This window comes from Rutidosis leptorrhynchoides, chromosome 9, assembly GCF_046630445.1.
Source record: "Rutidosis leptorrhynchoides isolate AG116_Rl617_1_P2 chromosome 9, CSIRO_AGI_Rlap_v1, whole genome shotgun sequence".
NCBI lineage: Eukaryota > Viridiplantae > Streptophyta > Magnoliopsida > Asterales > Asteraceae > Rutidosis > Rutidosis leptorrhynchoides.
In genome coordinates this window covers 234,194,814-234,211,697 of record NC_092341.1, presented here as the reverse complement: position 1 = coordinate 234,211,697, position 16,884 = coordinate 234,194,814, and the positions used below count along the sequence as shown (strand labels likewise).

General features: G+C 36.2%; 1 protein-coding gene and 1 pseudogene across 1 annotated transcript; both read right to left on the bottom strand.

Annotated features, from left to right (window-relative positions):
- Positions 1 to 1,775: 1,775 nt before the first annotated feature.
- On the bottom strand, positions 1,776 to 6,162 carry LOC139867155 (uncharacterized). The gene is made up of 2 exons (XM_071855485.1): positions 6,066 to 6,162; positions 1,776 to 5,083 (listed from the first exon to the last, which is right to left on the bottom strand). The coding sequence occupies exons 1-2, from the start codon at positions 6,097 to 6,099 to the stop codon at positions 2,985 to 2,987; spliced, it is 2,133 nt and encodes a 710-aa protein (XP_071711586.1). The 5' UTR covers positions 6,100 to 6,162; the 3' UTR covers positions 1,776 to 2,984.
- A 199-nt stretch (positions 6,163 to 6,361) lies between these two features.
- On the bottom strand, positions 6,362 to 16,172 carry LOC139868589 (TMV resistance protein N-like; annotated as a pseudogene).
- Between the last annotated feature and the right edge of the window lie 712 nt (positions 16,173 to 16,884).

Genomic DNA, 16,884 nt, shown 5'->3' with positions numbered 1-16,884 from the left:
TAAGTTTGAACAAACATGTGGAAACAGCTCCAGATTTTGGTCATCAATTGTTTCTACATACACTAAGACGTTAGCAGATGGTTTGTTACAAGGTAATTTCATCCATATGGAAGTCGGAAATGGAAGGTTAGTCCGGTTTTGGCATGATATTTGGTGCGGTACTACTAGCTTATTATCTTGTTTCAACCGTTTATTTTATTTAGATACAAATAAAAATGATGATGTTGATAAGTGGTATAATGGAGATTGGGCTTGGGTTTGGTCTAGAGATGATATTGGTACTAGAAATTTGCATCTTCTAAACTTAATTCGTGATGTGATGAGTGCTTGCCACATCACGGATCGCGAAGATAGGTGGTTTTGCTCGTTGAACTCGATCGGATGGTTTATATATAGTTAAAGCTGCAAGAAATGTTATGGACCGAGCTTTATTATCCACATCACATGAGAAGACCATTTGGTTCAAATTTCTACCGCGTAAAGTTAATATTTTCCTATGTCGTTTTCGGTTAAACTCTCTACCTCTTCGTTGGAAACTTTCCGCTAAAGGTTTAGAGATCAACTCAATTATTTGTCCCGTATGTGCTAATGGGGTCGGGTCGAGGGAACACGTATTTTTCGAGTGCTCGATTACATCGGAGTTATGGTGCAAAACGCGCACTTGGTTAAATTGTAACATGCCATTTTTCACTTCATGAGATACTTTTATAAACTGGATTGAAGGCATTCAATTATCTTCTTCTTCAAAGAATCGGATCGTTGCGATTGTGGTTACACTTCTATGGGTCTTATAGCGGTCCAAGAACGACATTGTGTTTAATGACTCTTTTAGTAATAGAAGTAGTATTTACGATATTATTAGATTGTTTTCTTTTCGGTGGTTAAAACATAGAGGTCATGCGATTTTTAATTGGAACTCATGGCTATCCATGCCTATGTAATTTCTCCCTTATCAACTTGCTATGGAACGTTTTTTTTTTTTTTTTTTTTTTTTAATGATACACAATTTTGGCCGTTAAAAAAATAGAAATCTTGTTATTTTGGCAAACATTTCTTGGGTGAGATTGAAGGGATCACGGGTAGAATAACGGGCTGCATCATTAAAATAATATTACATTTTACCCTTTTCGCCACTAACTTTCAATCCTAAGTTGAATCGTCAGTCATAACGTTCATCCTACTATTTCCTTTTTTCCCATCACATTTTTCGCGTTACTACTATCACCTCGAAAACTCTCAATACATTGGCACATCAATGGTACCACTAAAAATACTAAGATAGTCTTATTAGAATTTAACATGTAGCTCGGGGGGCTTGATTAGTCTGAGGCGTCTTAGAGGATGTGCAAACATGTGCAATCGAATAGGACTTCAAATTTTCAAAGGACCCAAAATTTTGAAAACTCTAGCATGCTTACATGTTTTTTTCTTATCGGTCTTAAGAGGAAAAATAATTTACAACCACAAAACAAAAACTCTTTATTTTCTTCTTTCAAAATTTTGAAAAACCCAACATATATTGAAAATTTTAATGTTTATAAGGGTCCATATTTTAGATTTCGAACAGGGTCCTATAAGGATCCATATTTTACCTGAGATTTACTTTCTATGGGGAAGCCAATGTGCTCGTTCATATGGGAGTTTCATCGCTAATCAAAAAAACAAAAGAGAAATTTAACATGTAGGAAAATATTGAATTGAAAATCAGGCAATAATAAAAGTTCAAAAAAAGGTGATGAACACGTTATCATCTGCAAGGTTTACAAGTAAGGCTTTCTATATATTGAAAATATAAGTGAAGTAAATTCCTCTTGTATATACTTTTTACATCTTATTCCTATATTTCTATAATCAAAGGGTCGTTCATGATCTCTATTTTACATCATAAAAATCTAATAGCATTTGACAAGTCGTTGGCCTTCCTCTTGAGAGTATGTATGACAATCATCATCGCCATTTTCTCCTTCAATTCTTGTAGAAATATTGTGTTGCCATAACGATCCCAGATCCGACACCCAAGCTAGCTCATCTTCTTTATACATCCTCTCTCACCGAACAATCTGCCAATCTTTGTCGAAAAGCATTGGATTAAATCACTCAAAATCACCCATGCATGTGGCCACAATGCTAAAAACGCCTATAATTGTTTGGCTCAATAATTGCCCAAATCTCTCCATTGATTCCATCCACTTAAACTTTTAGTTGATCCCCAGATTGGAACTTTTTAACAGAGCATGTGTTTCTAACGTATTGTTGCAGAAGATCACTGAATTCATTATTCTTAAGAAACCTGCTACATTACCACAGTGAGACTCAAATGATCTGATTAAATCATCATAAAATCCAATACTTTCAACAACTTCAAGATCATTAAGCTGATGTAAGTTCAGTGGTTCAAAATTCTTAAGAAACCAGCTGCATTATCACAGAGAGACTGAAACAGTCTGATGAAATCATCATAAAATCCAATACTTTCAACAACTTTAAGATCATTAAGCTGACGTAGCATCTTGTCGTAAGTGTAGTCACCTATAACTTTTAGTATAATTTGTTCCATCGATAACGCTATACTCTCCCATGTGTCATATATGCCTCTTAAGAAAAAATTTCAAATAATAGCAAAGTATGTCCTTGCCACGATACAATTTGTACTCCCATATTTTTGATGATCTGATTCAAATTGATGAAATTTTACATTATTAAAATTCAGACAAAGATGTCTAATGATTTCTAGGATGTCAATGAAAATATCTTGTTATGTATGTTCAAGAATGGATTTTATTTTGGATTTAGTTACTCCGCTGGTGTGCTTTGGTAAGCCCAGATGATGGGTAACCATTTGAGCATTAGCTATATATAGAAGAACATGTATACCACTGCAGATTAGGAGAAAGAAATGCAGTAGCTCATATATACTTTTAACATCTTATTCCCAAATTTCTAATCAAAGAGTCGTTCATGGTCTCTATTTTACATCATAAACGTCAAATTGGATTTGAAAAGGCGTCGGCCTTCCTTTTGAGAGTATGTATGACAGTCATCATCGCATCTTCAGCCTCTTTGGTAAGAGACCTAAAGCCACCCATTTTCTCCTTCAAATCTTGTAGAAGAATTGTGTTGCCATAACAATCCGAAACCCGCAACTCCTCACCATAGCTCATCTTCTTTATACATCCTCTCTCATCGAACCATCTACCAATCTTTGTTGAAAAGCAACGGATCAAATGTAATAGTAATGTAGAGTTTGAAGTCATATTCTCCATCTCTTGCAATAATTCAAAATCACCCATGAATGTGGCCAGAATGCTAAAACTGCCAATAATTATTTGGCTCAATACTTGCCCAGATCCCTCCACTAATTCCATCCACTTTAACTTTGCACGTGTTTCAGACATAATGCCGCACAAGATCACTGAATGCATTCTTCTTAAAACACCAGCTACATCATCACATAGACACTCAAACGATCTGATGAAATCATCATAAGATTCAATACTTTCAACAACTTTAACATGATTAAGCTGATGTAGCATCTCGTCATAAGTGTACTCACCAGCTCTACATTTTAGTAAAATCTGTTCCAACGATAATGTTACACACCCCCATGTGCCGATTATGCCTATAAGAAAGCTTACTGACTCAGAGAAAAATTTACACATTTCATTGATAATAACTTCTATTTTCCAAGCACGCTGCAGCATATCCTGATCTACGTTATATGTTGATCGATGACCTGTTACATGAAAATAAAGATCCATACAAAAACATCTAATGGTTTTTAGGATGTCACTGGAGATATCTTGTCCCGTATGTGCAAGAATAGATTTTATGGTAGTGATTTGTGGTTCAGCGTTAGAAGCACGTAAATAGCACTGCAGAGAAGCAGGAAGAAATGCAATAGTTCGAAACAGGTTGGTAACTCCCTCCCTCAATGGATCCTCATATCGTTTCAGCTGAAGTATGTCTGCACCCTGTCTAAAACAAGCTCCAAATTCGGTCACTTCTAATGTACCATCTACGATAAGTTGATTGAGAATTATTCCCGCCTCTTTTGTAATATGACTAAATTTATGAGCATGACTACTCATATCTTCAATAGTCTTTGACATGTTATTGATCTTCTTCTCAAACTTATCTATTGCAATCATCTCTTCTTCTTTCCTTATGATTATAGTTAACCATGTTAGTTTGTTCTTCACATTTTGTAGAAGAAACACATTTTCATTAAAGTCCGAGATCTGCAACTCCCTATCAAACCTTGACTTCAGATACTGATTACCAGCTATAGAAAAACTTTGAATCATATCTAACCACGCATGATTCGGCTTTATATCTTGCAACTTTTTGTCATCACCCATATATACAGCCACGATACTGAAAACACAAGCAATTATTATGCATGATGCTTTTGTCAATACCTTCAATGACTTGAACTGTTTATTGCATTTGATCACTATAAATAAGTGTGTTGAAAAAGCCACTATTTGTTGACATATGTGTCCAAATGATGTGACAAGATTATCAGTTAATCTAACAGTGTTAGCACCTTCCAAATCTTTAAGCTGTTGTTGCATCTCTTCATAAGGATAATCACCTGCTTTACATTTCACCGCAATTTGCTCCATTGCCAACTTTACGCTTAACCAATTATCAGATGCATCTCTCAGCAACCTTACAAAATCATTGATAATTTCAGAGATTCCATGGCTCATTCGACAGTAGTAATAAACCAAATGAAAATTATGTTTATGCCTCCATTCCTCTCTGCATTCACTTAAAACTTCTTGGTTGACGTCATGTAGAAATATAATAATTCTTTGGAAGCCATCCAAGGAAATTTGTTGTTTACTGTTAATATGAAGAATGAATTTCTTTATACTGCTGGTAAGGTCATGGAAGAACACTGTAAGGTCTGGATCTGCTTCAACGGAAAGAAGATTTTGCAGATCAGTAGGAAGAGATAAAGTAGGTTGAAACAGGTGGTACATAGCCAAACTCGTAGAAGATTCATGTAGTTTCAGCTGCAGGATGTCTTCACTACGTATAAAACGCACTCCATATTTAGTGACCTGTAGTTTGCCATCTGCAGTACATTAATTTGAACATTATACATTTGGATTCGAGAGTACATGTACTTATTAGATGAGGATACGAAATTGACATGTCACTCATGAGGTGAGTATCCGCATGTGGTAGAATAAATTGACCATGACTGATAGAAAATGGGCCACTGTTACCTTTATGGATCACCTAAGCCCAAACTATTTTTTTTTTGGTAACCGAGGAACCACTATTACGAATAGGCACATTGGCCTCTGCGCAGCGCGTAAACCTTGGGGCAGCAGGCAACCCACGTATCACCTGTGCCAGGAAAAGCACCCTCTTGTCAGGGGCCACTATTAAGTTCGTCTGCCTATGGCAGGATTCGAACCCGTGACCTCCCGCTTCACAGGGAGCCCTAGTGGCCATCCAAGCTAAGCCTGGATGGTTAAACTATTAAAAAGGCTGTCATAAAGGGTATGAGAAGAAGATCAAGATGAAGGGTCGGGATCATTTTAGTTTGTTATTTCTGTTGAGTCTAGCACAATAAATAGGGGTGTCTTAGTGAGAGAGGCATTCAGGTTCTCATTTGTTAACTTGTAATTCGGTATCTGAGAGTGGGCAGGAAGATTGCAATCGTATTGCATCTTCTCTGAAAATTAGGCAGGAAGAATTCTAGTGTTTAGAATCTTCTCTGATTTATTTTTGTTTTCCTTTTAAGTTATTATCAATAAAAGTTCCAATTTCATATTGCATCTTCTTCCCATTATCATTATCATTATAATCTGTTATTTCATCTCTGCTGCTGTTTATATCTTATCAATTGGTTCCATTGCCAACCTACCCTAAACCTCCAACAATGGTGAATCAAGATCAAGCCTCCATCATCACCCACTTAGAAGCACGAATTGATGCCCATGATGAAAGATTAGAGCTCCTCTCAAATAAAATTTCAACTCTGAGTTCTACTGTTACAGATCTGAGTTCTACAATTAATTCTATGAAGGTATCACTTAATGAATTACCGGGATTGATTGAGAAGATGATAGCCAACAACATAAACAACAAAACACCAAACAAACCCTTGTTTTCACATCTCCTCCACCACAACAACCACAAAACACCATCGGCACTCTATTCGGATCCACCTCCGGTACCACCAACACCGTTCCTCATAACCACACAACATCAGAAGATCAACTTGTTGAGACATTCGGGTCTTTGTATCAAACAGGTGATATAGAAGAATACATAGAAAAATTCATAGCTCTCTCCTCCCTCATACCTAATCAATCTGAAGAAAGAGCAATCGACATGTTTCGTGGTGGCTTGAAAGAAGAGATCAAAAATTGGATTCGAATTATGAATCTATCTTCCTGTGATCAAGCTATTAAACTCTCTCGTAATATTGCAATCGCAATTTCTCCAATAGCAAATTCTCCAGCCGCTGTTGATCGATCTAGTAACAAACAACAGCAACAACAACAACAATACCCAATTCCACTAAAGTGGAGTATGGGGAGGTTAAATGTAGACAAGCTTTCCTCTACCCTAAAGTAAAAAGGGAAGTCATTCCTTCACCCACGGATACCTATCGGTCCCCAAGTAGAGGAAGTCGTCCCTCCCTATTCTGTAGAGCAGAGAGGCTGCTTCCTAGGGACCTCCGGCCAGAAAGAACCATGAATTCTGATATGCGAAGTAAAAATAAACAAGTAAAGTTGATAAAATAGAAACTTTACCATGAATAATGTAAACTCCAATACGATATGTATAAATAAAAAAGCATGTAACAATATAATGTAATATAACATATAAGTAAAATATGTAAGTGTCAAAAATGCAAGTATAACAAGTCATGTAAGTACAATAGGTAAACGTAAACATGTTGGTATGAAGCATGTAAGTATAATATGCAACATATTATACTGCATATTACATTATATCTAGTAACAAAAATAACCCTAATTCCATGGCTGCTACAACAGAGGGTTCAACCAACGAGGGTAAGCCCAGCTTTTATTCTGACCAACAATTAAACCAATCATACAAGCCCAATTACTTAACCTATTTAAAAAGCGACAGGCCCAACTACTTCAGCCCATTTAGAAACAAATCTACATCAATACTTAATAATAACCAGCCCAAACCTTTTAGTTCGCTGTATTCTCACCAACACAATTGAACGGTCGGCCAAATTCGTGTCCTGGTATTAGGAGAGAATGATTATTACGGTTCTGAAGGTCAAGCTTGTGTGCTTCAACCAACTCTCCCAATCAAGAACCTCATCTATGGTGATTGTCAAGCCCTAAAACAAAAAGGGATTCTTAGTGATTCATCCTCAAAACTTAAATCTCCAAAACTGATAGGTCAATTAAGCAACCACTCAACTGCCATCCCTTTTGATAGTGGTGCATCCCAAAATTTTATTTCTAAGAAGCTTGTAACAACTCTAGTTTTAGAATTAAAGACAATATGCTCTTTAAGAATTTGTTTTAGAGATAGTATTTCATTTAATGAGCATCGTAAGGCTTTAGACTTTGGTTGGTTCAATCACGTGGTGGGAACTTATTCATTTGATCCTACTATGGGGAACGGCTTCACAACTCATACGATCCTTTATAATGAACAACAAGTTCGACTTTGGCTTATCGCATGGCAACCTGCTTCCATGGAAGCTACAATCAGGAAAGATAAGTGATCAAACCAAAATCGTTTTGGTTTAATAGATTTCAGGTTTGAGTGCTTGATTTGGGAAAAAGAGTAGATCGAATGTTTTAACTCCAATAATTGTGCAAACCCCGATTTGGAATCTGGATTCCAAGGGCGTAAAACAATCGATTAGATTAACTTTATTCGATCGGAATCGAATAAGTTAATATCTTAAGGTGAGGATTAATTCCGATAATGACCGGAGTATTGATCGGAACTGTGTTAACGCCCGCAGAGATTTTACTGTAATCAATTTGAGCAGAGTAACATTAATGCATCCAGTGTTGGTGAATAAATGATCTTGTTTGCGTATTTATAGATGTTATGAGGGAATGGTGACATGGCACATGTCCCTTTCATGGTTGTAACAAACTTTGCCAACCCCGAGGGGTGACGTGGAACCTGTCCCTTTCATGGGAATAATCGAGCAGATCCTAACAAACTTTCCTAGATTCATGGGCTGACGTGGCGTGCAGCTTGTTTGTATGTTTGTTCCGGGATCGTGTATTCGTTCTGGCACAGTGCACTAACTCCGGGATGAAGTGTCTGCTCTAGAACAACGCACTTGCTCCGAGACAGCGTGATAATCCCAGGACGTTATCCTTGTACCATGCCAGAATACCAAACCGGGAAGTTGTGGTAGTTCCGGTAGTGTGGTGGCATCGACTAGGTCATTACGGGTGAATGCTTTGCTTAGTCAAGAGGGGTCTTGCTTCGTATTTATTCCAAGTGTTTCTTCACGGTGTCCGTCATGGCCGGGCAAAGTTATTGCCGGTCTGTTCAACAGGCTTAATTGTGTTAACATAGCTCTTATCTTCTGAATGCCTTTGCATCCGGCTAGATGATGCCGGTAGCGTATATGCTTATCCAGGCTGGATTTTATATGGCATTTCCGGCTAGCCGCTGTCCGGCGCGGTCCTTCCCGGGTGCATGCATAAGTAACCTTCTGATCAGTTTACTGAGGTAATGCCGGGAAGACGTTCTTTTCTGGGATCGGCTTATGCCGGGTAAAAAACCCTAGCCGGGATGCTGCTTATTAGTGTCTTTTTGAGACGGATCATTATACGTATCATCAATAAGCAATTTCGTCAATGGCTTATTCCATGGCAATCTAGTTCTTGGGAAAACTCCTTCAATAACCAAAACCGATATCCAGACTATCGGCTTGAGGACAAGCCTATTGTTATCGAGGCGGTACTGATAGAAAATGGGCCATTGTTACATTTATGGATCACCCAAGCCCAAACTATTGAAAAGGCTGTCATAGAGGGTATGAGAAGAAGATCAATATGAAGGGTCAGGATCATTTTAGTTTGTTATTTCTGTTGAGTCTAGCACAATAAATAGGGGTGTCTTAGTGAGAGAGGCATTCAGGTTCTCATTTGTTAAGTTGTAATTCTGTCTCTGAGAGTGGGCAGGAAGATTGCAATCGTATTGCATCGTCTCTGAATATTAGGCAGGAAGAATTCTAGTGTTTAGAATCTTCTCTGATTTATTTTTGTTTTCCTTTTAAGTTATTATCAATAAAAGTTCCAATTTCATATTGCATCTTCTTCCCATTATCATTATAATCTGTTATTTCATCTCTGCTGCTGTTTATATCTTATCAATGACCATGTTGGCCAGTTAGGAATTTATAATGATGATTTAGAACCCAACAATAAACCCAATTTTTGTATCTCTCTCATCGCATGAACTCTCATGTTGATTTAAACATGAAAGGATCTCAATTCTAATAAAGAGATACAGATTAGAATGCAATAATTACAGCTCTTTTTTTCTACTATTTATTTATTTTTGTTTTGTTTTAGGTGTTGATTTTAATGAATTGAGGATACTCACCTCCTGGGTCCACGCTAAACGAAAAGCGACACTGACTCGAATATACAGTTCTGCGCTGGTCATCTGTGGTTTTCCAGTATAAAACCAATTGGTTCTCCAAACCTTCCACCAAGAAATTTACAGGGACAGATATTTTCCAATTGTTTTCCCCAACACAGATATGAGCAGTTACCACATATTTGGCTTCTAAAGAAGCATCAACACCTTGGACAGAAATCACAGCACATATGGCTACTCCAACCCATGGGTCTTCAAGGATCAAATCATCAGACCCTAGCAGTTTGAACGCTGGTGGAATTTCACTTCCAGCACCAACTATCTCAAATACAGCTTCAGGTGTGATCCAATAATTTGTCCGTAACTACATAATAAACAAGAATAAAAAGAAAAAAAAAATTTATGTTTCTATATTTAGGAAAAAACAACTATAAAGCAACCAGCTGTAAATTGCCATTAATTAATACTGTAACGATACAGCTTATGATTTGGTTATTGGATATCCTAAAGCATATACGTACCCAACAAGCTGTTGAGAGCCATACTCCCAAATTTTGGTCAACTGGGTCAAGCTTTTGGGTCAATTGATTTTTGAGAAAAAAGATAGGGCTAGCAATGTAAATCAAAACTTAAAAAAAACGTCTAATGCGTTTCCCTCCAACCTACTGGGTCTTAAAAATATTAAGGAACAGGTCCAAAGGTATTGATTCCTAAAACTCATTAAAAAGAGAGAGGTCTAATAAGTCTTGTGAATGGGTCTAATGGATCGAGCATAACAAATTTCATCCGTCAAACATTTATGAAAGCATTCATAGTTATATCATTTATTATGTATATTAATATTCTCTCTCTCTCTCTCTCTCTCTCTCTCTCTCCCCCCTCTATATATATAACTATGAAGGGTAGGATCAAGAGGGAAGTAACCAATCGGGGGAAAGCGGGGGGAAGCAAATAGTTTTTTTTTTTCGTTTTTTGAAAAAACTTTGTTCACGAACATTATAGATGAGATGAAAATATGAACATTTGGTAGAGACACTTTGTGATAAATGTTTTTATTTTGGCGGAAAAACGCTCGAAGAAGTAATATATAACAATTATCGTGTTTTTCGAGCGTATTTTGAGGTTTTAGCTATATTGGGGTTTAGATATTTGGGTTTAGATATTAGGGTTTATATATTAGGGTTTAGAAATTTAGGGTTTAGATTTAGGGTTTAGATTTAGGATTTAGATTGAGTTTTTAACACGAACGGTTTAGAGTTTAGGGTTTAGGGTTTAGGGTTTGGTGTTTTGGGTTTATGGAATAAACCCAAAACACCAAACCCTAAACCCTAAACCCTAAACCCTAAACTCTAAATCGGGCTAAATTTTACTTTCACAAAACATGAAAAAAAAACGTTCATATTCTTCACGAACAATATTATCTTGAATGTTATTTTTGTCGATCGTTTTCCCGCCTAAATAATAACATTCATCACAAAGTGTCTCTTCTAAATGTTCATATTTTCGTGTGATCTTGATGCTGGAAAAAAAAAATTCAAAAAAAACGAAAAAAAAAAAATAATTTTGCTTCCCCCCGCTTTCCCCCGATTGGTTACTTCCCCATTGATCCTGCCCCCTATATATATATATATATATATATATATATATATATATATATATATATATATATATATATATATATATATATATATATATATATATATATATATTGATTTAATCAAGAGGGAAGCACTTTTTTCGGGAGAAGTGGAGGGAAGTAAATTTTTTTTGTTTTTTTTCAAAAAAAAAAAATTCAGACATTAAGATCACATGAAAATATGAACATTTAAAAAGACACTTTGTGATGAATGTTATTATTTTGGCAGGAAAACGCTCGAAGAAGAAAATAAAAACATGCATCATGTGTAATGTTTTTTTGCTGAGTTTTTATTTTTTTATTTTTTTTTAGGGTTTAAAAATTAGGGTTTAGTAATTATGGTTTAAAAATTAGGGTTCAAAAATTAGGGTTTAGCTATTAGGGTTTAGCTATTAGGGTTTAGAAATTACGGTTTAGATTGAATTTTTAACACGAACGGTTTAGAGTTTGGGGTTTAGTGTTTAGTGTTTTGGGTTTAGGGACTAAACCCAAAACACTAAACCCTAAACCCTAAACTCTAAATCGGGCTAAATTTTGAGAAAAAAAAAAAAAACGTCATATAAGATGAAGAAAACAACGTTCCAAAAATATTATTAGGAATAACATTACTCATTACTCGTGAAGAATGTTATCAATTATTTCTTCGATCGTTTTCCTGCCTAAATAATAACATTCATCACAAAGTGTCTTTTTTAAATGTTCATATTTTCACCTAAACTTGATGTCTGAAAAAAAAAAAATTCAAAAAAAACCAAAAAACTTTACTTCCCCCTAAAAAAGTGTTTCCCTCTTGATTATGACCCTATATATATATATATATATATATATATATATATATATATAACTAATAATAAATAATATAATATAATAAATGTAAAAGTAGATGACCCGTTTAAAAATTTGACCCGTTTGACCCATGACCAATTTCAACCCAAAACCGTTTTGACCCGTTACCCAAACCGACCCACCCTGACCCATTTTCCAGGTATACTAAAATGAGTTTAGATCATGGAAGCGTATCTACATCAATAAATGCAGATGTGATCTTCATACTACAAATGAGAGTCTATAAACATAAAAACACGCATTCTTACACATCTAGAGCGTCTAAGAGTGTGTGTGTGTGTGTGTGTGTGTGTGTGTGTGAGAGAGAGAGAGAGAGAGAGAGAGAGAGAGAGAGAGAGACTTGAAGGTAGTTATTTAATATTTGTTCTGCTAGATGACTACCATTTTCATCCTCTGCCAGCTTAGGGCAGTTCAAACATGACACCGTTGGAGTACTGCTGTTTGATGTGGTATCAAATTTAGACACTTGTACCCGTTCTCTCGAAATGTAGTAAATGAATCTGATTTGAAGTCCATAAAGTGTATCCTCATTTACTATTGAAAGCTTCGCTAGTGACTTTAGATTCTTACAATCATTCAACAAAAGTAATCTAAGATTTGAAAGGAGACTCATACTAGCTGGCAGCGATGCAAAATCATTTCCAGAAAGATCCAAATTGAGTAGCCGATGCAACAAACCAATCGCATCAGGAACAACGACCAGATTGCAATAACTCAGATCCAGATCCCTTATACCTGATAAAGTTGCATCTATATTTGCAAAGAGAGAACTTCTAGTTTCAAATGAAAGCGGACATCTATTAACACATAGGAGTCTTAGCCTTCTGAAACAATAAATTGAGGGAAGCTCTTCAATACAAGTTCCATTCGCATTAAGCTTCCTCAAAAAATACATTTTACCTACGTTGTCTGGTAATTTCTTGATGCGAGTTCCATCCACATACAAATGCTCCAAGAGCATGTTCACTCCAAAATCAGGAATATTTTCAAGATTTGAACAGTCAGACAAATAAAGTGCCTCGAGAGCATCCATTTCCATAGTCCTTCTGCCAAGGCTTTGAAGACTTGTACAACCTTTAAGATTCATATATCTTACCCTTTTCAGGAGTACTGATTCGTGTAGATCAGTCAAATTTGTTCAGCCCTCAAGAATTAGTTTCTCAAGATTCAATGCTGATGTCAAGTCTGGAATTTTGGTCAGATACTTTGATAAACTGAGGTTAATAGATCTCAAATTTGGGAAAACCTGAGTGAATAAAGAAATTGTCAGATCTCTACATAAAATATACTGCAAATCATGACTGAAATTTTACGTATAATGACAATACTTACTACATTCTTCTCCCAAAGTGTTCTAAGTTGGCTATTACACATTTCAAGTACAAAGATATGTTTTGGTCCAAACGATGAAGGCAATGACTTCAAAGAACAGCCATACCACTCTAGAATTCGTAGATCATTTGAAAGATAATTAAGACCATCAGAAAAGTGTAAGTTGCTAATTCTGAGAAATTTCAGCTTCACCATCTTTGAGAAAGATGCTGGGTCAATTGTCTCATCTTCCACTTCATCGTTATATGGCTCCAGGTTGATGATTTCAACCTTTTGTGCTCCCTAGTATTCACAAGCACAATAACAGAGTTAGTAATACAATTATATCTATCACTTCTACGAGAAGACAGGCATATCGTTGAGTTAAAGCCTTTGTAACTATTCAGTGAGTACTTGTGATTGCTTAAACTTCATAGGTACTCAAGAAATTTCTAATCACTCCTTAGAGAAGTATTTCTAAACTTCATAAGTACACCCTTTTATATTAAACATTTAAAATAAAAAATGATCCATGTCATATTTAAGTTCGATTAACACATAGACTTGAGTTTTGCAAAATCAGAAGTGGTAATTTTTATACGTGTGAAGAGAGCTAACGTAAAATGTCAAGGTATTTTAGGGAAAGCCATCCGTATCACAAACCTTATATAAGATATCTTCACGAGACTTAATTGCAACGTGTTTATCATCTCTGCGAATAATTTTCCAGCACATTTGTTGGAGCAGATCGTGCATCCACACACAATCTTCAAGATTGATAGTTATGAGGAACTTGTTCATTAGATCAGTAACTCCACACTCAGCATACAAACCGATATTGCTTAGTATATCTTTTACTAAATTTTTGTCTCTCCCTTTCAAGAAACATGCAATATATATGAAGGCTTTCTGCTGATCTTCATCAAGTCTAGCATAAACTACTTCAAGTCTTCCACAAACTTCTTTGTCTGGATATTCTCTAAGTTTCTTCAACATGCCTTTCCAATAGTTTATCTCCTTTCCGCATAACAGAGAACCATAAACTTTAAGAGCTAATGGAAGACCACCAGCAAGCTTCACAATATCATCACACAACTTTTCATAACCAGGTGCAGGATGGGCTTGCTCAAAGGCCGAGTTACAAAAAAGTCTAAGAGCTTCATCACCATTCATTTCTTCACACCTATATATTTCATCTATTTTGTATGGATTCAGCAAGTCCGCATTGGTCGTGGTAACTATGATTCTGGAGCCAGGTCCAAACCATTCATGCCCCCCAGCTAAATAATCTAACTGGTCTAGATGATTCACATCATCCAAAATGATTAAAACCTTCAAACCACGTAGCTTTGTCCCCAACAAAACTTTTCCTTGGATAACATTTTGAACATGAATGCTTTTATTTTGGGATAATTCATCCAGGAGTTTCTGTTGTAACTTGCATTAACCAGTACTATCATTTTGCTTAGTAATATCCTTGATGTTTTCAATGAAACAACTTCCATAAAACTTACTTCGAATTTCACTATAGACAGATTCAGCCAAAGTAGTCTTACCAATTCCACTTATCCCACAAATCCCTATAAAAAGAACTTCCCAAGAGTCAACTCTCAAAAGTCTTTTCACTTCATCGGATCGTAGCCCGATTCCCACTATACCCTTGGAAAGATCAGTTGGTATTGTTTCCCTAGTTTCCTTGGAGATTCGTGTAACAATTTCACTAATGACTTCTGTTTCATTCCTGCACATAACCAGACATGCATCAGAGTATGTAGGTAGCTAGAAGAACTATGCCAGTTACATTAGGAACTGACTTATTAGCATAAAAAAAAATAACTTTCAAATGACAATATATAAAAGGAAAAATGGTACTACTTGTGCTGTGTCACGTGCAATCCCGAATAATTCCCTATCCTTTTGAGAGCAGCTCTCCATGTTTTCACCTGTTGTGATGGAATTTCAGGATCTGTTTCATGCTTTGTAAACCCCTGTTCAAAACAATTTTTTTGATGTTCTACCTCAGAGGGTGTCACATGGTAAAAAACAGGAATAACAGTCATCCCGTCACTATCAATGCAATCAACAATCTTTGCAGTTTCCTCCAAACACCATGTAGATGTTGCAAAACTGCTCGATAAAACCACAATGGCGAATCATGATATTTCTATGGCCTTTAGAAGCTCAACATCAATGAGTTTCCCAATCTCAAGCCTCCTGTCATCTTTGAACGTGCTAATGCCGTTTCGAATTAAAGCATCATATAAATGGCTAGTGAATCCCGTTCGAGTGTCCACCCCTCGAAAACTAATGAAAACATCATAAATATGTGGTAGCCTTCTTGATGACATCATCACTTGTACTTCTACAGCTCACAAGTATAAAATTAAGCGATAACAATGAATACTGACAAGCAAGATGACAAACATCAAAGTTTAATTGCAGTTAACTACTAACATATCATTATTGTTTTCCTAAATTATAAAACCCTAGATATATCAATCATTAAATTCGAAGGTGAAGTGATAACCTGCTAGTAACAGAGGCTGTTGAAATTCACAACAGAAAGATTCTGAAAGAAGCCTTTAGACTGGATCTTAGAACAGATTGATCGAAAAGTGGTGAGAAACATAAATTGAGTTTGATACGTAAGAGTTGTTCTGATCGACCATATAATTTTGCAATTGCTGTAACGCTGTGCACCTTAGGAACAATATCCACAAGAGTTGGAAAGAAACGTCTTCATTGACGCAAGAGTTTACTTCTAACGTTGACTTATATACGCTACGCATTTTACAATTATAGAATGCGAGTAGTTTAGCTTGCGTAGATTATTAGTAAAAAAAAAAAAAAATGTTAACGTAGGTAGCAGGGGTGTGCATGGTACTCGAAAAAATTGAGGACCGGATTGAACCGGACTGGAACCAAACCGGATTGAAGAGTTTCGATACAGTTCATGATCCTTAGATTTCATATTTTTCGGTCCTCGGTATGGGACGGAGTGGACCCGAAAAAACCGTGAAAAGGACTGGACCGGAAGATTTAAATTTTACCTATCTATAATTTAACAAATAGTCCGTGGTATTATTGTCTTTTTATTATATTTTTTCATGTTGTGTTTTGTAAGACCCTAATATTTAGTATACTTAGAGTATAAATGATGTGCGTATAATGGGTGAAACGTGGTATAAATCAAAAGGCTCAGATTCTGCCCAGACCAGTGTACGCGCCGCGCACCCTTGGGTGAGCGCGTCGCGCACTAGCCCAGCGACAGAATCCTGTCTTTTTCTATTTTGAGTTTAATGAAGGGCATTTTGGTCTTTTCACATGAGGCTGGATCTCAGGCCATATCAGCTGGTTTGGATTCACTTTTGGATCATATTTCACATCCACAAACACTCTCAAATATCTAGAGAGAGAGAGAGAGTTCTAGAGAGGGAATTGGGGTTTTGGTGAAGAAGAAGCTTGGTTTGATCAAAAGCTCAAGTGTTAAAGTTGTTCACCTC

Excerpts from the sequence above, each read along its gene's own strand:
- LOC139867155 (XM_071855485.1), bottom strand. The coding sequence starts at position 6,099 with ATGTTGTTGGCTATCATCTTCTCAATCAATCCCG. Across the intron at positions 5,084-6,065 it reads CATCTTCTCAATCAATCCCG|ATGGCAAACTACAGGTCACT; the intron begins GTAATTCATTAA and ends AATGTACTGCAG.